Source organism: Hemitrygon akajei, chromosome 9 (assembly GCF_048418815.1).
Source record: "Hemitrygon akajei chromosome 9, sHemAka1.3, whole genome shotgun sequence".
NCBI lineage: Eukaryota > Metazoa > Chordata > Chondrichthyes > Myliobatiformes > Dasyatidae > Hemitrygon > Hemitrygon akajei.
In genome coordinates this window covers 173838806-173860240 of record NC_133132.1, presented here as the reverse complement: position 1 = coordinate 173860240, position 21435 = coordinate 173838806, and the positions used below count along the sequence as shown (strand labels likewise).

At 43.8% G+C, this 21435-nt stretch overlaps 1 protein-coding gene across 2 annotated transcripts in view; it reads left to right on the top strand.

The window, feature by feature from the left end:
* mms22l (MMS22-like, DNA repair protein) overlaps positions 1–21435 on the top strand; it is a 251378-nt gene that overhangs the window by 195292 nt on the left and 34651 nt on the right. For both annotated transcript variants that reach the window (XM_073057520.1, XM_073057519.1), the window contains exons 17-18: positions 2624–2754; positions 17305–17447. In XM_073057520.1, the coding sequence (XP_072913621.1) occupies positions 2624–2754; positions 17305–17447 (274 nt within the window). The remainder of the gene's footprint in view (positions 1–2623; positions 2755–17304; positions 17448–21435) is intronic.

Sequence of the window (21435 nt, the reverse complement as noted above, 5' to 3'; positions counted from 1 at the left end):
AACATGACGAATGTCTTAGTCATCACGGACCACTACACCAGATATGCACAGGCTTTTCCTACCAAGGACAAGAGGGTGTCCACGGTGGCCAAAGTGTAATGGGAGGAGTATTTCATCTATCATGGCCTTCCCAGGCGGATACATGCTGGGGACCTTGGATATCAGCAAGAACAGCAGGTGGAGTCAATATATTGGACAACGGGTTCACAGTTACAATTGTACTCGAAATGAAGCTACTGGGTACTCACCATGCTATCTGATATTTGGGTGCAAGGCAGGGTTGCCCATTGACCTTTGTTTTGGGACTGATGAGGGCAATTTACCACTGAAGACATCTGAAGTATGTGTCTGATATGAGAAGAGAGCTGAAAAGGGCTTATGAATTAGCTGGGGTCGCAGCTGCCAAGCAGAATCAAAGAAATAAGAGGGGGTCTGATCAAAAGGTGAGGTTCTCCCAACTCCTGCCGGGAGACCGGGTCCTCATAGGGAATTTGGGGTTACCTGGGAAAAATAAGTTGGCTGACTGCTGGATGGCTGCGCCCTATGTGATGGAGAGTCAGATGCCAAACGTATCAGTTTCCTGGGTGAAACCACAGGATGGGAATGGGCCTGACAAGATTCTCCATCAGAACCACCTGCTGCCCCGGGACAAGAGGTGCAGGTAGACCCAGAACCCGACTTGAAGACTACACCTAGTATGAGGACTCTGCGGAAATGTGGAGTGACTGCAGGGCCCACAGCAGGCGAGGTTAGGCCGGGCCCCATCCCTGACAGGGATACTGATTCTCAGGATGAGGACCTGGATGTGTGTTACATGCTGCCTTTTGCTAACTCCCCATTAATTGAGAAAGAGACTTCCAGCCCTTCTCCCATTGAATCAGGTGAAGTGGTGGGGGGCGCTATCTGTGGACAGCCTGGGTTGCAGCAGGACCCTGCAGTGGAGGAAGCCAGGCTTGGCCACGGGACAAAGGGGTCAGTATTGCAGGTGGGCCCGAGTGACAGGTCGGGGGAGGCCAGAAGTATCCCCAGTAGTGTCTGAACCTGACGAGTTAGGTGAGGGGGTGCAGAGGTCTCAGAGAATTAGGAAACCACCAGATAGGCTGGCCTATGTAGCACCGGGGGAACAAAGTGTGACCCCTACCATTTATGTCACTGCCTTTTACACCTGGATTGGACTTCGTGTTTTGCAGGAAGGGTTGGCGAATTATCTCAGCATCATGAAGGCATGACTAAATTTGGTGGGGGGGGTGGGTTCAGAGTGTAACGCACTGTAAGGTTTCACTGCTAATGTAATGGCTTCTCTGTAATGTTTCACTGTTAAGATAATGGTTTCTCTGTAGCAGTAATGTTTGGGTTATGACTGGAGATAACGGGGGCTTTGGAATGTATGCTAGCCAATGAGAGGCGTGTTATTCTTTCTTGTGGGTCTGAGAGAAGGGATTTTGCAGTCTTTTGTCGGGGAGAGATGAAGAGAGAAGACGTGAGTGGAGAGAGTTGGTGTGGATTTGGAGCGACGGTCCGAGAGTCAGTGACGCTCGGAGGAAGTCGGTGGAGAATGAATGGACGGAACCATGAGCTCCAACATGCATATTAGACTGTTTCTTTAAAATGGGCCCTTTTTCTTTTTATTTTTTTTACTAACCTTACAGTTTTTATTAAGATTTATAAATTTCAATTGTTTAATTGTATATCCAATGTTTTGCGGTACAGATTTGTAATCGGACAACACATCACGTAGCATTGATACAGACAAGTTTTCTGGCTGGGCCAGAGACTGTCTTCCCCTAGACAAATGCATGCTGGCCGAACCCAAGGGTTACACAGTATTTCTGTTTTTTTGCACGTTTTTAAAAATCTATTCCATATACGTGTACTGTAATTGATTTACTTATTATTTATTTATTATTATTATTTTTATTCTCTCTATATTATGTATTGCATTGAACTGCTGCTGCTAAGTTAACAAATTTCACGTCACTTGCCGGTGATAATAAACCTGATTCTGATTCTTTCTTCAAATTGTACTTTCTTCTTTCCTTTTATGATTGAAGAACAAATTTTCACAACATAATTAGTTTTAACTTTGTTGGCGCATTTTCTTTCACAGAAGTATTTTTTACTGACTTCCTACTGCAGTTTTACAGTTGAGATTCAGATTTATTTATTTATAAATATATAGTGAAAAGGATTGTTAGCAACTCACACAACCTACAGCTGAACTGGGGGCAGCCTGCACTTGTTGCTACACATAGCATGGCCACAATGCACTGCAGAACAACACAGAACTCAAATAGTAAAGCAATAACAATGCAAAACTCTCCGCATTCCTTCCTCCCCCCCCCCAACTCCCACTCACACAATCTAGTACGTGGATTTAGTTGCTAATTTACTGAGACCAAAAATGCACAATGTGATTATTTTAAAAACAAACCACCTTTTCGGCTTACACCTGTACAGGAATGGGTTGGACATGTTAAAATTTGGGATCAGAGCAGATGTGCCAATATTTTTAGATATGCAGTAACTGTTCTAATTTTGAGCAAAGCAGTTTGTGCATATCATGACCGAAGCAATAATTGCAGATGCCTACCGGTAATTACTCTTTGGTTTTCTCTTCCCACAGCTCCGTGGTAGATGCTCTCAGAAGCCAGGGATGCAGTTCCTACCAAACGTTTATAATCCATTCCTGGTTTCGGTGCATTTTACAGCAGTATTTGAGTCAGCCTGCGGATAAAGTGCACGCCAACACAAGTGGTAAGTGTATACTTGTTGCATGAGAGGATTAACTGGAAAAGTGATCCCTTTGTGAAAATTTCAGCAAAGTCAGGGTTAAAGTGTGTGTTCTCTGAACAGAGCGGAGAATCTTTAAAACTATAAGAAATAGGAGCAGGAGGAGGCCATCTGGGCCTGTAGGCCTGTCGAGCCTGGTCTGCCATTCAGTAAGATCATGGCTAATCTGGCCATGAACTCATCTTCACCTACTGTAATGGCCACTAAATCATACCCCTTTATACGGATTTGAGCCACAAGTTCACTGAGCTTGTTTAGAATACTACAGGCATTCAGATAATGTGCCTTTAAAATCTTGTAATCTTTTACTCTTTTGCACTTGACTTTTCTTCACTCCACTCTTACTCTTTTTCATCCACTCTTTTTTATCTTTTGCTTTTTCTTTATCTTTATCTATACTTCTCCTTTTTACTTTATCCATACTTCTCCATAGGATATATTAAGTTTTTGCACAGAAAATGTAATAACACAAAAGACAATTAAGGTGTTTCCAAATCAAAAGCCGTGGATTAACAGCAATGTGAGGGCACTCCGCAGCCTTCAGGTCAGGAGACAAACAAGCCTACGGTGAAGCACGGGGGAATCTCCACAGGGGCATCAGGGATGCAAAGCGCAAATACAAATTGCGCATTGAAAATCAGTTTGATAACAACAACCCCCGCAGTATGTGGAAAGGCATCAAGGCGCTGACAGACTACAAAACCAATAATCTGCTACCAGATGATGACGCCACACTGCCTGATGTCCTAATCCAGTTCTTTGCCCGCTTTGATACTCAGGGGGAGGAGGCTGCTCCACTCATCAACCCACCTGACGATGAGTCCACACTGGTCCTTAAGCAGCATCGGGGTAGATCCACCCTGAGGAAAGCGAATGCGAGTAAGGCAGCTGGCTCAGACGGAGTGCCCGGCCGGGTACTGAAAGCATGTGCCAACCAGCTTGCTGAGGTGTTTACAAGTATATTTAACCTCTCACTGCAACAAGCTGCTGTTTCAACATGCCTTAAAACCTCCACCATCATCCCAGTGCCCAAAAAATCAGCTGTGAAGTGCCTGAATGACTATCGCCCTGTAGCGCTGACACCCATTGCCATGAAGTGCTTCGAGAGACTTGTGCTCTCACACATTAAGGCTACAATCCCACCTGATCTGGACAAACACCAGTTTGCCTACTGGGCAAACCACTCCACAGAGGATGCAATCACAACAGCCCTCCATATTGCTCTGACTCACTTCGAGGAACCGAACACTTATGTGAGAATGTTATTTGTGAACTTCAGTTCTGCATTTAACACAGTCATCCCCCATAAACTGGTCAGCAAACTGAACACTCTTGGCCTTGGCTCCTCCCTGTGCTCATGGGTCATGGACTTTCTCACAGACCGACCACAGCAAGTCAGAGTTGGTAAGCACACCTCCACCATCCTCATCTTAAAAACAGGCACCCCGCAGGGCTATGTGCTGAGCCCTATGCTCTACAGACTCTTCACACATGACTGCACCCCCATTTACATCTCCAACTCCATAATTAAATTTGCGGACGATATCACAGTGGTCAGCCTGATCTCGGACGAGGATGAAACAGCCTACAGGCTCGAGGTGGATCATCTGACGGAGTGGTGTAAGGACAACGACCTGGTCCTTAACACTTCTAAAACAAAAGAGATGATCATTGAATTCAGAAGATCAAAGGACAGAGAACACCCTCCCCCCACTCCATATACATGGAGAGGTAGTGGAAAGTGTGGAAAACCTAAAGTTCCTTGGAGTTATGTTGTCAAAACAGCTGACATGGACCACCAACACCTCGTTGCTTGTAAAAAAGGCACAACAAAGACTCTTCTTCCTCAGAAAGCTGAAACAACCCAAACTCCCACAAAAGCTGTTGCTTAACTTCTACAGAAGCACAACTGAAACCATCCTGACCAACAGCGCCAGAGTGTGGTATGCTAGCTGCACAGCCGCTGAGTGACAAGACCTGCATCGCGTGTTGAAGACGGCCCAGCGAATGTCGGGATGGAGCTCCCAGGACTGGACACCATCTATTCCAGCAGACTCAGGAGGAAAGCAATCAGCATAACCAGAGACACCACACACCCCGGCCACTCCCTGTTTGACCCACTGCCATCCAGCAAAAGGTTCAGGACACTAAAAGCCAGAACAAGTAGACTGAGGAACAGCTTCTACCCCAGAGCTGTGGCCTCCATCACACCACTCCCACAGAACAACGACTGAAACTGTGAGCACACACAAAGACTCAAATACTTGCACTAACGGCACTTTGTGCATTACTGTGACATTCCGGTGCTGCTGCAACTTATTTTCTGCTACTTATCTATTTAATACCGTTTTTGTATTACTGTCTTGTTTTTATCTACCGCTTTGTTTGATTGCCTGAGAGGAAGCCAGACAGAGTTTCATTGTACCTATGTATAATGACCATAAAGATCATTCATTCATTCTGTTAAACCCTCCCCCTGCTATTTAGCTTAAAGCCCTATCCACAGCTCTAGTTTTGTAATTCACCGGGATCCAGGTCCCATCATGGTTCAGGTGGAGCCCATCCCATTGGTACAGCTCCTTCCTTCCCCAATACTGGTGCCAGTTTCACATGAATTCAAACCCACTTCTCCCACACCAACTTAACTCTCTAATCTTCTTGACCCTATACCAATTTGCACATGGCTCAGATAGTAATCCAGAGATTACCACCTGTTTGGATCTGCTGTTTAATTTAGCCCCTAGCTGCTCAAATTCCCTCAGCTGAACCTCTTTCCTCATTCTACCCATGTTATTGGTACACACATGGATCATGACAACTGGATCTTTCCCTTCCCACTGCAAATTCCTCTGCAGGTTAGATAAATTATCCTGGACCCGGGCACCGGGCAGCCTTTCTCTGTGTGAAAGTTCAATAAAACAACAGTCAAGATGATAAGCTGACAGAGAGAGTGTGCAGACATTGTGCAGTCACCCTGGCTGCACAATGTCCTTGAAAGCCTCGCTCTTGTATAGCCTTTCTGTTCAAGACTGGGAACCCAGGGCACCAGGCATATCCAGACAAGATAAAGATGCAAGTACATGATTCTATTACTTACTATTGGCCTAGTTATTTTACTAATTATCAAGTATTATTGCTTTTACCACATGTAGTTAGTTAGTTATTAACAACTGAAACACTGTATTCGCTATGATAGGTATTGAAATATCCAAATGAGATTTAGAAGTGCACAACGTATCTAATGAATCAATATTTGTATACAACAAATCGATTTCTGTGTAAAAGTGGCATCTCTTTGTTCAAACTTCAGAGCAGTTTGGTGGCAGAGGCCACACCGCTCTCCTTGTGCACAAGTAAATAAAGTGTGATTGAGGAACGAGACTGAGTTGTCAGAGTCCAGTTCGTCGGCGATGTCACTTTCACTGAGACAGAGATGCACCAGAGTTCTCAGCTATAAAATAAATTTCATTTCATTGTCATTAAAGACTGAAGCACCAGGAAAGTGACATCTTTGTCTTGTCTTGTCTTGTCCATGCTGCACCAACTGCCGCTACTGGGCTATAAACGTGCAGTCCCTCATGCATGCAGTTGTAATTTAAATTGTGGTGTTTAAGAGCAGCGACTTGGAGGTTTTACTGACAGCGGCAGATTTAACGTGTGGCAGCAGGGAGTTCCAAACTGGAATGGTCCTAGGGTACAGGGAGTAGCGGGAGCAGTCCTTGTTGGTCTGGATGGTCTTGCAGTTCAGGGATTGGTTTTGTCGGGTTGCTGGTCTAGTTACACAAAAGGTGACTAATGTTGGATGGAGTTAATGAATGAGTTTCCTTGTAAATTGTAGTAAGCCTGGCTATTGTGCGGCATCTTTGGAGGGTATCCCATTTGAAAAGTTACCATTCCAACTGTGCTTGGGTCTACAACATGCTGACATCCAATTTATTCTCTGCCCCCACTTACTGGAAACATAGAATGTGATTTCCTTCAGTTGATATGATACATGGACTGTGGCCCTGAAAGTGGATTTTAATTTGGTTTTGATTACTTTTATTATCAAAGTTCCTAAATGTCACCATGTACTACCCTGAAATTCATTGTTGTGCAGGCATTTACAAGAAAATAAAGAAATCCTACAGAAATTATGAAAACTATACATTATCAAAGACTGACAAACAACCAATGTGCAAATTAAAATTAATCATAACTAAATAAATATATGGAGAATCCCAGTGCTATTTCTTTATTTATTGTTTTTGCACATTGATTGTCAGTCAGAACTTCAAAGTTCTAATATACAGTATGTCACCTTATACTACCCTGAGATTCATTGATTCTCTTCTTATAGAGGCATAGAAATGTACAGCACAGTATCAGGCCCTTCAGCCCATCTTGTCCATGCAGAAATCATTTAAACTGCCAACTCCTAACTACCTGCACCTAGACCTTAGCTCTCCATATCCCTACCTTCCATGTACCTACCAACCTTCTCTTAAACTTTGAAATTGAGCTTGCATGCTGGCACCTCATTCCACACTCTCACGACTCTCTGAGTGAAGACGTTTCCCTTCATGTTCCCCTTAAAGGTTTGACCTTTCACCCTTGACCCATGATCTTTGGTTGTAGTCCCACCTGACCTCAGTGGATAAAGCCTGCTTGTATTTACCCTATTTATCAGGGGTATGGATAGGATAAATACAAGCAGGCTTGTGCATACCTCTATCAAATTTCCTCTCAATTTTCTATGTTCTAAAGAGTACAGTCCTAATATACTTAATCTTTCTTCATAACTCAGGTCCTCCAAACCCAGCAACATCCTTGTAAACTTTCTCTGAACTCTTTCAAACTTGTTTACATCTTTCTTAAGGGTAGGTGACCAAAACTGCACACAATACTCCAAATTAGGCCTCACCAACATCACATACAACTTCAACATAACATCCCATCTTCTGTACTCAATACGTTGACTTATGAAGGCCAATGTGCCAAAAGCTTATACGCATGTGCCCCCACTTTCAATGAATTATGGACTTGCATTCTCTGCTCCCTTTGTTCTACCACACTCCTCAGTGCCCTCCTGTTCACTGTGTAGAATCTACCCTGGTTGGTCCTACCAAAGTGCTAAACTTCACACTTGTCTGCATTAAATTCTATCTTCCATTTTTCAGACCATTTTTCCAGCTGTCGCAGATCCCTCTCCAAGCTATGATAGCCTTCCTCACTGTCCACTACACCACCCAGTGTCATATGCAAATTCACTAATCCAGTTATTTTCATTTTACATTTTCATCCAGATCATTGATGTAGATGACTAAATGACAACGGACCCAGCACCGATCCCTGTGGCATACCACTAGTCACAGGCCTCCAGTCAGAGGGGCAGCCATCTAGTACCACTCTTTGGCTTCAACCACAAAGCCAAAGTCTAATCAAATTTACTACCTCATCTTGAATGCCAAGTAACTGAACCTTCTTGACCAACCTCCCATGACAGACTTGTCAAATACCTTGCTAAAGTCCATGCAGACAACATGCATTGCCTTGTTGTCATCCACTTTCCTGGTAACTTCCTTGAAAAACTCAAAAAGATTGGTTAGGCAGGACTTATCACGCACAAAGCCATGCTGACTATTCTTAATCAGTCCATTCCTCATCAACATGTGGCACGGGTAGCAATCCTGAGATCACAATCCTTTAAGTCCTCCCTTTTAGCATAGCACCTAACTCCCTTAATTCCCTATACAGAACCTCATCTGGCTGTTCACCCTCCCACTTTAGAATGCTGAGGATTTGATGCGAGATGTCCTGGACCCTGGCACCCGGGAGGCAATATACCATCCAGAAATCTTGTTCTCCTTTCTGTTCCATTTACTAACAAATCTACAATCACCACAGTGTGCCTTTTCTCCCACTGTGACTTTCCTCTGTCAGGTTATTTTTCCCCCTACCCCCCCAACAGTATCCAAAGTGATACACCTGTTGTTGAGGGGGATGTCCACAGGGGTACTCTGCACTGGCTCCTTAACCCCTTTCTGCTTTCTGACTGCCACCCAGTTTCCTGTGTCCTGCACCTTGCGTGTAACTACATTTCTAAATGTCCTATCTTTCACCTCCTCAGCCTCCCAAGTGATCTGAAGTTCATTCAGTTCCAGCTCCAACTCTCTAAAGCAGATTGTTAGAAGCTGCTGCTGGATGTACTTCTTGCTGTTGTAGCGGTCAGGGATTCTGGAGGTCTCCCTGCCTTCACACATCCGATAAGAGGAGCATTTCACTATCCTGCCTAACATCTCTACTGTCCTAACTGTGCAAATGCAAAGAAGGGAGGGAAAAAACTTGGCCTGGAGCTTTTGCTTTTTGCTTCCTCTGACTGAAGCTTCTCTTCACTGAAGCCTCAAAGTCACCACTGACTTTGTCTACTCCAGTGATGGCCGCTGTGCGTGCCCCTGCCTTCCTTTAATTTGTTCATGCTAATCAATCCCAAACACCGACTGGTCACTGGTCAGAACTCCAAACAAACTGCAGTGAGTTGCTGCTTTCCATACTGGGTCAGTGGACCCGAGTGAAATCTCCTGTCCGATTGCATTTCCTTGTTGTACTGTGAATGCCTGCAAGGAAATAAATCTCAAAGGAGTATGTGTGACAGATCTGGGATTTAATAATAAATTTACTTCAAACTTTGAGAAGTAGACTCCTTGAAAGTGAGTCTGTAGATTGTGGAATCAGTGCAGAGCTGTGGTGAATGAAGATATCTGTCCTGATGTTATCCAAACAAATCTAATTTTCACTATAACAGACAGACAGACATACTTTATTGATCCCGAGGGAAATTGGGTTTCATTACAGTCGCACCAACCAAGGATAGTGTAGAAATATAGCAATATAAAACCATAAACAATTAAATAATAGTAAGTAAATTATTCCAAGTGGAAATTAGTCCAGGACCAGCCTGTTGGCTCAGGGTGTCTGATACTCCGAGAGAGGAGTTGTAAAGCTTGATGGCCACAGGTAGGAAAAATTTCCTATGAATGAAACTTCCTATGAATGAGGTAGTAAATGAAATTTCCTATAAAACTGAAAGCAAATCAGCCACCCAGTATACACAAAGCTCAAGTGAAATTGATGCTGATTATTTTACAATGGTGAGGTTTGCTCCTGGTCGCTAAAGTTGAAATATAAATTATTACAATTATCACTTCCTTCTGTTTGTATTTGCAGAGTTTGTTGCACACTGGTTGAACGCCCAGTTGATGCAGTCTTTCATTGATTCTATTAGTTATTATTCTATCATGGATTTATTGGGTATGCCTGCAAGAAAATTATTCTCAGTATCATATATATATAAAATTTGATAATGAATCTATGTTGAACTTCGAACATTTAAAATCACGCCCTGGTATTAATCTTTAACCATATAACCATATAACAATTACAGCACGGAAACAGGGCATCTCGGCCCTTCTAGTCCGTGCCCAATACTTACACTCACCTAGTCCCACTGGCCTGGACTAAGCCCATAACCCTCCATTCCTTTCCTGTCCATATACCTATCCAATTTTTTTTAAAATGACAATATTGAACCTGCCTCTACCACTTCTACTGGAAGCTCGTTCCTCACAGCTACCACTCTCTGAGTAAAGAAATTCCCCCTCATGTTACCCCTGAGCTTTTTGCCCCCTAACTCTCAACTCATGTCCTCGTTTGAATCTCCCCTACTCTCAATGGAAAAAGCCTATCCACGTCAACTCTATCTATCCCCCTCATAATTTTAAATACCTCTATCAAGTCCCCCCTCAACCTCCTACGCTCCAAAAAATAAAGACCTAACTTGTTCAACCTTTCTCTGTAACTTAGGTGCTGAAACCCAGGTAACATTCTAGTAAACCTCCTCTGTACTCTCTCTATTTTGTTGACATCTTTCCTATAATTCGGTGACCAGAACTGTACACGATACTCCAAATTTGGCCTTACCAATGTCTTGTACAATTTTAACATTACATCCCAACTCCTACACTCAATACTCTGATTTATAAAGGCCAGCATACCAAAAGCTTTCTTCACCACCCTATCCACATGAGATTCCACCTTCAGTGATCTATGCACCATTATTCCTAGATAGATAGATAGATAGATACTTTATTCATCCCCATGGGGAAATTCAACATTTTTTCCAATGTCCCATACACTTGTTTTAGCAAAACTAATTACATAAATTACACAGTAAAAATATGATATGCATCTAAATCACTCTCTCAAAAAGCATTAATAATAGCTTTTAAAAAGTTCTTAAGTAGTTTACTTAGATCACTCTGTTCTACTGCATTCCTCAATGCCCTACCATTTACCATGTATGTCCTATTTTGATTAGTCCTACCAAAATGTAGCACCTCACACTTATCAGCATTAAACTCCATCTGCCATCTTTCAGCCCACTCTTCTAACTGGCCTAAATCTCCGCAAACTTTGAAAACCTACTTCATTATCCACAACGCCACCTACCTTAGTATCATCTGCATACCTACTAATCCAATTTACCACCCCATCATCCAAATCATTAATGTATATGACAAACAACATTGGTCCCAGTACAGATCCCTGAGGCACACCACTAGTCATTGGCCTCCAACCTGACAAACAGTTATCCACCACTACTCTCTGGCATCTCCCATCTTGCCACTGTTGAATCCATTTTACTACTTCAATATTAATACCTAACGATTGAACCTTCCTAACTAACCTTCCGTGTGGAACCTTGTCAAAGGCCTTACTGAAGTTCATATAGACAACATCCACTGCTTTACCCTCGTCAACTTTCCTAGTAACCTCCTCAAAAAATTCAATAAGGTTTGTCAAACATGATCTTCCATGCACAAATCCATGTTGACTGTTCCTAATCAGACCCTGTCTATCCAGATAATTATATATACCATCTCTAAGAATACATTAATTTACCCACCACTGACATCAAACTGACAGGCCTATAATTGCTAGGTTTACTCTTAGAACCCTTTTTAAACAATGGAACTACATGAGCAATATGCCAATCCTCCGGCACCATCCCCATTTCTAATGACATTTGAAATATTTCTGTCAGAGCCCCTGCTATTTCTACACTAACTTCCCTCAAGGTCCTAGGGAATATCCTGTCAAGACCCGGAGATTTATCCACTTTTATATTCCTTAAAAGCGCCAGTACTTCCTCCTCTATAATCATCATAGTTTCCATAACCTCCCTACTTGTTTCCCTTACCTTACACAATTCAATATCCTTCTCCTTAGTGAATACCAAAGAAAAGAAATCATTCAAAATCTCCCCCATCTCTTTTGGTTCCACACATAGTTGTCCACTCTGATTCTCTAAGGGACCAATTTTATCCCTCACTATCCTTTTGCTATTAATATAACTGTAGAAACCCTTTGGATTTATTTTCACCTTACTTGCCAAAGCAACCTCGTATCTTCTTTTAGCTTTTCTAATTTCTTTCTTAAGTTTCTTTTTACATTCTTTATATTCCTCGAGCATCTCATTTACTCCATGCTGCCTATATTTATTGTAGATATCTCTTTTTTTCCAAACCATGTTTCCAATATCCCTTGAATACCATGGCTCTCTCAAACTTTTAACCTTTCCTTTCAACTTAACAGGAACATAAAGATTCTGTACCCTCAAAATTTCACCTTTAAATGACATCTATTTCTCTATTACATCCTTCCCATAAAACAAATTGTCCCAATCCACTCCTTCTTAATCCTTTTGCATCTCCTCAAAGTTAGCCTTTCTCCAATCAAAAATCTCAACCCTGGGTCCAGTCCTATCCTTCTCCATAATTATATTGAAACTAATGGTACTGTGATCACTAGACCCGAAGTGCTCCCCAACACATACCTCTGTCACCTGACCTTTTTCATTCCCTAACAGAAGATCCAATACTGCCCCTTCTCTAGTCAGTACCTCCATGTATTACTATGTAAAACTATGTACCTCTATGTAAAACTATCCTGCACACATTTTACAAACTCCAAACCATTCAGCCCTTTTACAGTATTGGCTTCCCAGTCTATGTGTGGAAAATTAAAATGCCATACAATCACAACCCTGTGCCTATTACAAATATCTGCTGTCTCCTTACAAATTTGCTCCTCCAATTCACTCCCCATTAGGTGGTCTATAATACACCCCTATAAGTGTTACTACACGTTTTCCATTCCTCAATTCCACCCAAATAGCCTCCCTAGATGAGCCCTCTAATCTATCCTGCCAGAGCACCACTGTAATATTTTCTCTGACATGCAATGCAACACCTCCCCCTCTTGTCCCTCTGATTCTATCACACCTGAAGCAACAAAATCCAGGAATATTTAGTTGCCAATCACACCCATCCTGCAACCATGTTTCACTAATAGCTACAACATCATATTTCAAGTCAAGTCAACTTTTATTGTCATTTCGACTATAACTGCTGGTGCATAGTAAGAATGAGACGTTTTTCAGGACCATGGTTTACATGACACAGTACAAAAAACTAGACTGAACTACGTAATAAAAAAAAACACAGAGAAAGCTACACTAGACTATAGACCTACACTGGACTGCATAAAGTGCACAAAAACAGTGCAGGCATTACAATAAATAATAAACAGGACAGTAGGGCAAGGTGTCAGTCCAGGCTTCAGGTATTGAGGAGTCTGATAGCCTGGGGGAAGAAACTGTTACATAGTCTGGTCGTGAGAGCCCGAATGCTTCGGAGCCTTTTCCCAGACGGCAGGAGGGAGTAGAGTTTGTATGAGGTGTGCGTGGGTTCCTTCATAATGCTGTTTCCTTTGCGGATGCAGCATGTAGTGTAAATGTCCGTGATGGCGGGAAGAGAGACCCCAATGATCTTCTCAGCTGACCTCACTATCTGCTGCAGCGTCTTGCGATCCGAGATGGTACAGTTTCCGAACCAGGCACTGATGCAACTGCTCAGGATGCTCTCAATACAACCCCTGTAGAATGTGATGGGGATGGGGGGTGGGAGATGAACTTTCCTCAGCCTTTGCAAAAAGTAAAGACGCTGCTGGGCTTTCTTTGCTATGGAGCTGGTGTTGAGGGAGCAGGTGAGATTCTCCGTCAGGTGAACACCAAGAAATTTGGTGCTCTTTACGATCTCTACCGAGGAGCCGTCGATGTTCAGCGGGGAGTGGTCGCTCTGTGCCCTCCTGAAGTCGAGGTCTCCCAGTCAGGAAGTCTAGGATCCAGTTGCAGAGGGAGGTGTTCAGGCCCAATAGGCTCAGCTTTCCAATAAGTTTCTGAGGGATGATTGTGTTGAATGCTGAACTAAAGTCTATGAACAGCATCCGAACGTATGTCTTTTTTGTCCAGGTGGGTTAGGGCCAGGTGGAGGGTGGTGGCAATGGCGTCATCTGTTGAGCAGTTGGGACGGTACGCAAACTGCAGGGGGTCCAGTGAGGGGGGCAGCAGTGTCTTGATATGCCTCATGACGAGCCTCTCAAAACATTTCATGATGATGGATGTAAGTGTAACGGGACGGTAGTCATTTAGGCAGGTTGGAATGGTGGCGCTGCTCAGGGAGATGTTGAAGATGTCAGTGAGAACATCTGCTAGCTGGTCTGCACATCCTCTGAGCACTCTACCAGGGATGCTGTCTGGTCCAGCAGCCTTCCGTGGGTTGACCCTGCACAAGGTACTTCTCACGTCGGCCACGGAGAGACACAGTACCTGGTCATTTGTAGGAGGGGTGGACTTACTCGCCGCCACGTCATTTTCTGCCTCAAACTGGGCGTAGAAGTTATTCAGCGCATTTGGGAGGGAGGCATCACCTGCACAGTCAGGTGATGTTGTCTTGTAATTGGTGATGTCCTGGATGCCCTTCCACATGCGCCGCATGTCGCCGCTGTCCTGGAAGTAACTGTGGATTAGCAGGGCATGTGCACGTTTTGCCCCTCTGATGGCTTGGGAGAGTTTGGCTCTTGCTGTTGTTAGAGCTGCCTTGTTGCCTGCGCTAAAGGCGGAGTCGCGGGACCTCAGCAGCTCACGAACCTCTGTGGTCATCCATGGCTTCTGGTTGGCACGTATAGTGATGGTCTTGGACAGAGTAACATCATCAATGCACTTGCTGATGTAGCTGGTCACTGATGCTGTGTATTCCTCTAAGTTGGTAGAGTCGCCATCAGTTGCAGCCTCCCTGAACATGTGCCAGTCAGTGTGCTCAAAGCAGTCTTGAAGAGCAGAGATGGCTCCTGCTGGCCAGGTTTTCACCTGCTTCTGAACTGGTCTGGAGCGCCAGGTATCAATCCATGCTCTAAGCTCATCCACCTTTCTTACAAAGCACCTAGCATTAAAATAAATGCATTTAAGAAATTCTCCACCTCTTCCTCTCTGTTTATCTCTAACAGTGCAAACAACTTTACTATCTTCTTTTTCCTCCTTCTCCCATACACCTGTTCCTACACTCTGGTTCCCCTCCCCCCTTGTATCTAGTTTAAATCCACTGGAGCCTCTCTAGCAAACCTACCTGCAAGATTATTTGTCCCCCTCCAGTTCAGATATAAACCGTCCCGCCGGAACAAGTCCCACCTTCCCTGGAAAACTGCCCAATTATCTATAAATCTGAAGCCCTCCCTCCTGCACCATGTCTTCAGTCACGTGTTGATCTGCGCTATCTTACTATCTCTAAACCCGCCTGCACGTGGCACTGGTAGCAATCCTGAGATTGCTATCCTGGAGGTCCTGCCCTTTAACTTGGCGCCTAACTCCCTAAACTCACCTTTCAGGACCTCCTCACTCTTCCTACCCACGTCATTGGTCCCTACATGGACCACGACATCCGGCTGCTCACCCTCCCTCTTGAGAATACTGAGAACTCGATCCGAGATATCGCAGACCCTGGCACCAGGGAGGCAACAGACCATCCGGGATTCTCGATCTCTTCCACAGAACCTCTTATCTATCAAATCCCCTATCACTGCTGCTCTCCTCTTTTCCCTCCTTCCCTTCTGAGCTGAGGGTCCCGCCTCAGTGCCAGAGATGCAACCACTGAATCTTGTCTCTGGTAGGTCGTCCCCACCAACAGTATCCAAAACGGTATACTTATTATTGATGGGAACGGCCACAGGGGTGCTCTGCTTATTCTGTCTAATCCCCTTCCCTCTCCTGACAGTCACCCAGCTACCTGTCTCCTTACTATTAGGGGTGACCATCTCCCTGTAACTCCTGTCTATTTCTGCCTCTGCCTCATAAATGATATGAAGTTCATCCAGCTCCAGCTCCAGTTCCCTAACATGGTTTGTCAGGAGCTGCAGCTGGATGCACCTTTTGCAGGTGTAGTCATCAGGGACAGCTGTGCTCGCCCTAACTTCCCACATACTGCAAACGGAGCACTCAACTGCCCTAACTGCTGCCTCCATTACACACTCCTAAGCTAATTAAATTAATTAAAGGAGCTTACCCGGCCTTACCTCACTTGAAGTGAAGTTAAAATCATGTCTTACTGAAACAAGACATGAAACACTGGATGCAGATGGGGAAAAATCTGCATTTTTCTCTTACTTACTTATCAGGACCATAATATATATTTTTTTGATTTTTCAGAAATCTGTCCAGGCTAATCAAAGGGTGTTAGACCAGTGACTTCCCTCAACTAAATTTTAATTGGAAGAAATATGCTATAAATAAGAAATAAGATATTCACTCTTAAGAATCATTCAGGAAAATCTAGACTTTCAACTACTTTATAATCAAAACTGATTCTTTTACCTGGTTTGTTTGAAAGATTACTGTGACCTCTAAAGTTCTGTTAGTATGGTGTAGGTCATTCAGATCCAAATTGCAAAGTTCAAGCGTGATCATGTCAATAAAATTAGTTTTCTTTATGAGGAGTGAGAAGGGAGTGTGTATTTGTGAGAAGAATGTCTTAAATGTTTAAAAAAGGTTCAAAGGTTTAAAAATCATTGAAGTGAATATATTATTTTAAATAGCTTCTTTCATTTTTCTCCAAATCTTGGAGTCCCTCATATTAACTATATATTGTAGATGTCTGGAGCATTTGATTAATAAGTACAGATTACATGTTGGTTAGAATTATGACAATAATGTAATCTTTAGACCAAGTCTAGGGGGTGATGCAATCACATACAGTTAGTGCAATCGTTTCATAGCACCAGCAAACACTGATCAGGGTTTGATTCTTACTAATGTCTGTAAGGAGTTTGTACAGTCTCCCCATGACCATGTGGATTTCCTCTGGGTGCTCTGGTTTCCTCCCACATTCCAAAGATGCACAAAATTAGGGTTAGTATGCCTTGGCATGCTGTGTTGGCACTGGAAGTGTGGTGACACTTGTGGCTGCCCCCAGTACGTCACTGATGATGACACAAGTGACTGTGTTTCAATGTACTTGTGACAAATCTAATCTCATCTTAAGTGGATGTGATAACGGTTGAATTTATCAGCAACATTTAGTTCTGTTTAATTCATTCTTAAACCTGACCTTAAAGTGATTATATTACCTTTTTTTTTAAAAAAAGGAAATGGAAGCATGGAACAATTGGCAGGATTGACTAGAATAGTATTCAAGCTGCCGGAGATGGAAAACTTGCTCAACCAGTCTCAACTTGATCAGACAGCCACTAAGCTGGAGCCAAGATCTGCTCTACTCACATTCATTAAGGTAAAGTCCATTCAGAAATAGCAGCAGACAAACGTGGGCTGAAGTGTCTTTTACACATGGGTTCACACTGTATCTGTAAACTAATTTTACCTACACTTTTTGGCTGCTGAACTGCAAGGTGTATAAGACAGTATAGATCGAGTGGATAGCCAAATACTTTTTCCCAAGACGAAAATGGCTAACATAGGGAGGCATAATTTTAAGGAATCACCTCTCGCCTTCGGTCCAGCCATCTTCCCCTCCCCCACATTTTTATTCTGGCCTCTTCTGCCTGCTTTTCCAGTCCTGAAGAAGGGTTTCAGCCCGGAAATATCAACTGTTCATTTCAATAGACAGTGCCTGACCCAAGGAGTTCATTAAGCATTTTGTGTGCATAATTTTAAGGTGATTGAAGGAAAATATGGGGGTGGGGGGGGGGGTTGTTAGAGTTTACGCAGAGAGTGGTGTGTGTGTGGAACAGTAACAGGAGCAGAGACCAGTAGCAGAATAGAGAGAAAAAAGGAAAAAGGAGATGGTACCTCTATACAGTCAGTTCTTTATATACAACATAAATAAGAAAAATTTAAATTCATAGATAAGAGTTAACCAATGAGAAAGCCCCTATTCAAATAATGCAATACCGAGAGAAGCTTCTAGAGCTTTCCAGAATCATGCATACTGTAACCACTGGGGAACACACTGAACAATTGGATATACAGACTGTGTCACTTAACCCACATCAGAGAGCCTTAAAGCTCTCCACTTCTTTCTGGACAACAGACCTAACCAGTTCCCCTTCACCACCACCATCCTTTGTCTGGTGGAACTTGTCTTCACCTCAACAATTTCTCCTTTGGCTCCTCCCACTTCCTTTAGACCCAAGGTGTAGCCATGGACATTCGCATGGGTCCCGGCTTTGCTTGCCTTTTCGTTGGCAGCGTGGAACAGTCTATGTTCCAAACCTATATGAGCATTGCTTCCCAAATTTTCCTACGCTATATTGATGACACATTGGAGCTGCTTCTTGCGCTCATGCTGAGCTTGTCCGCTTCATGAACTTTTCGTCCAACTTCCACCCGACCTGCAAATTTACTTGGTCCATTTCTGACACCTCTCTCTCCTTTCTCCATCTCTCTGTCTCTATCTCTGGAGACAGTTTACTGATATGTTTTAAAAACTCACTGATTCTCACAGCCACCTGGACTATACCTCTTCACACCCTGTCACTTGTAAAAATGCCATTCCCTTTTTTCAATTCCTCTGTCCCCACTGCATTTGCTCTCAGGATGAGGTTTTTCATTTCAAAACAACTGAGATGTCCTCCTTCAAAGAAAGGAGCTTTCCTTCCTGCATCAACAACACTCTACTTATCGGCATCTCTTCCATTTTGCACATGTCTGCCCTCACCCCATCCTCCTGCTGCTACACCAAGGATAGGGTTCCTCTTGTCCTCACCTACCATGCCACAAGCCTCCGTATTCAACACACAATTCTCTGTAATTCCCACTATCTCCAACAGGATCGCACCACCAAGAACATCTTTCCCTCCCCTCTAGTTTCCGCTTTGCACAACGATCGCTCCCTACACGACTCCCTTGTCCACTTCTATCTTCCCACTAATCTCCCTCCTGGTACTTATCCTTGCAAGTAGAACAAGTGCCACACCTGCTCCTACACCTCCTCCCTCACTACCATTCTGGGCCCCAAACAGTCCTTCTAGGTGAGGCGACACTTGGGGTCATCCACTGTATCGGGTGTTCCCAGTGTGGCCTCCTGTACTGTATATCGGTGAGTCGCACTGTAGATTGGGAGATCAATTCATCAAGCATGTTGGCTCTGTCCACCACAAGCAGGATTTCACAGCGGCCACCCATTTCAATTCTGCTTTCCATTCCTATTCCAGCATGTTAGTCCTTGGCCTCCTCGAGTGCCACGATAAGGCCACCCTCAGGCTGAATGAGCAACACCTTATATTCTGTCTGAGTAGCCTCCAACCTGATGGTATGAACCCCTTTTCCTTTATCATTCCCCATTTTTCTTTCTCTCTCACACCTTCTCTTCTTACCTGCCCATCACCTTCCTCTGGTTCTCCTCCCCCTTCCCCTTCTTCCACGGTCTTTTGTGCTCTCCTATCAGGTTCCATGAGAAAAGGGAATAGCCTTTTTACAGGAGATAGTGTGAGAAGAGGTTTAGTCAAAATAACCCTGGGAATCGGTAGGTTTGTCAAAGATGTCGGTAGACAGTTTGTCTCCAGAAATGGAGACTGAGAAATCAGCAAAGGGGAGGAAGGTGTTGGAAATGGACCAAGTGAATTTAGGGCAGGATGAAAGTTGGAGGAAAAGTTGATAAAATTGGCAAGCTCATCAGTGTAGCATAGGAAGAGTTGGGGAGCATTACCAGGGAAGTTTTGAACGTAGACTGTACTACATAACCAACAAAAAGGCAGGCATAGCGTGGGCCCATGTGAGTGCTGATGGCTACCCCCTAAGTTTGGAGATAGTAGGATAACTGAAAAAAATTGTTTGGGGTAAGGGCCAGTTCTGCCAGACAGAGGAGGGTGGAGGTGGAGTGGGTTTGGGTGGTTCTTTTGTGAAGGAAGAAGCAGAGAGCTTTGAGACCTTCTTGATGGGAGTAGGAGTGGGTAGGAACTGAACATGCATGGTGAAGATGAGGTGGTCAAGGCCAGGGAATTGAAAGTTACAGATCTAACATATAGAGAGGCTTTGAGGAAAGAGCAGCAGAATAAAGGGTGTAAAGGTAGTAAGGTAGAAGGGCTAAAGTATGTGTACTTCAATGCAAGAAGCATCAGGAACAAAGGTGATGAACTGAGAGCTTGGATACATACATGGAATTATGATGTAGTGGCCATTACAGAGACTTGGCTGGCACCAGGGCAGGAATGGATTCTCAATATTCCTGTATTTCAGTGCTTTAAAAGGGATAGAGAGGGGGAAAAAGGGGAGGAGGGGTGGCATTACTGGTCAGGGATACTATTACAGCTGCAGAAAGGTCGGGTAATGTAGCAGGATCCTCTTTTGAGTCAGTATGGGTGGAAGTCAGGAACAGGAAGGGAGTAGTTACTCTACTGGGGCTATTCTATAGGCCCCCTGGTAGCAGCAGAGATACCGAGGAGCAGATTGGGAGGCAGATTTTGGAAAGGTGCAAAAATAACAGGGTTATTATCATGGGTGAATTTAACTTCCCTAATATTGATTGGCACTTGATTAGTTCCAAAGGTTTAGATGGGGCAGAGTTTGTTAAGTGTGTCCAGGACGGATTCCTGTCACAGTATGCTGACAGGCTGACTAGGGGGAATGCCATACTAGATCTAGTATTAGGTAACGAACCGGGTCAGGTCACAGATCTCTCAGTGGGTGAGTATCTGGGGGACAGTGATCACCACTCCCTGACCTTTAGCATTATCATGGAAAAGGATAGAATCAGAGAGGACAGGAAAATTTGTAATTTGGGAAGGGCAAATTATGAGGCTATAAGGCTAGAACTTGCGGGTGTGAATTGGGATGATGTTTTTTCAGGGAAATGTACTATGGAAATGTGGTCGATGTTTAAGGATCTCTTGCAGGATGTTAGGGATAAATTTGTCCCGGTGAGGAAGATAAAGAATGGTAGGGTGAAGGAACCATAGGTGACAAGTGAAGTGGAAAATCTAGTCAGGTGGTTGAAGGCAGCATACATGAGGTTTAGGAAGCAAGGATCAGATGGGTCTGTTGAGGAATATAGGGTAGCAAGAAAGGAGCTTTAGAAGGGGCTGAGAAGAGCAAGAAGGGGGCATGAGAAGGCCTTGGCGAGTAGGGTAAAGGAAAACCCCAAGGCATTCTTCAATTATGTAAAGAACAAAAGGATGACAGGAGTAAAGGTAGGACTGATTAGAGATAAAAGTGGGAAGATGTGCCTGGAGGCTGTGGAAGTGAGCGAGGTCCTCAATGAATACTTCTCTTCGGTATTCACCACTGAGAGGGAACTTGATGATGGTGAGGACAATATGAGT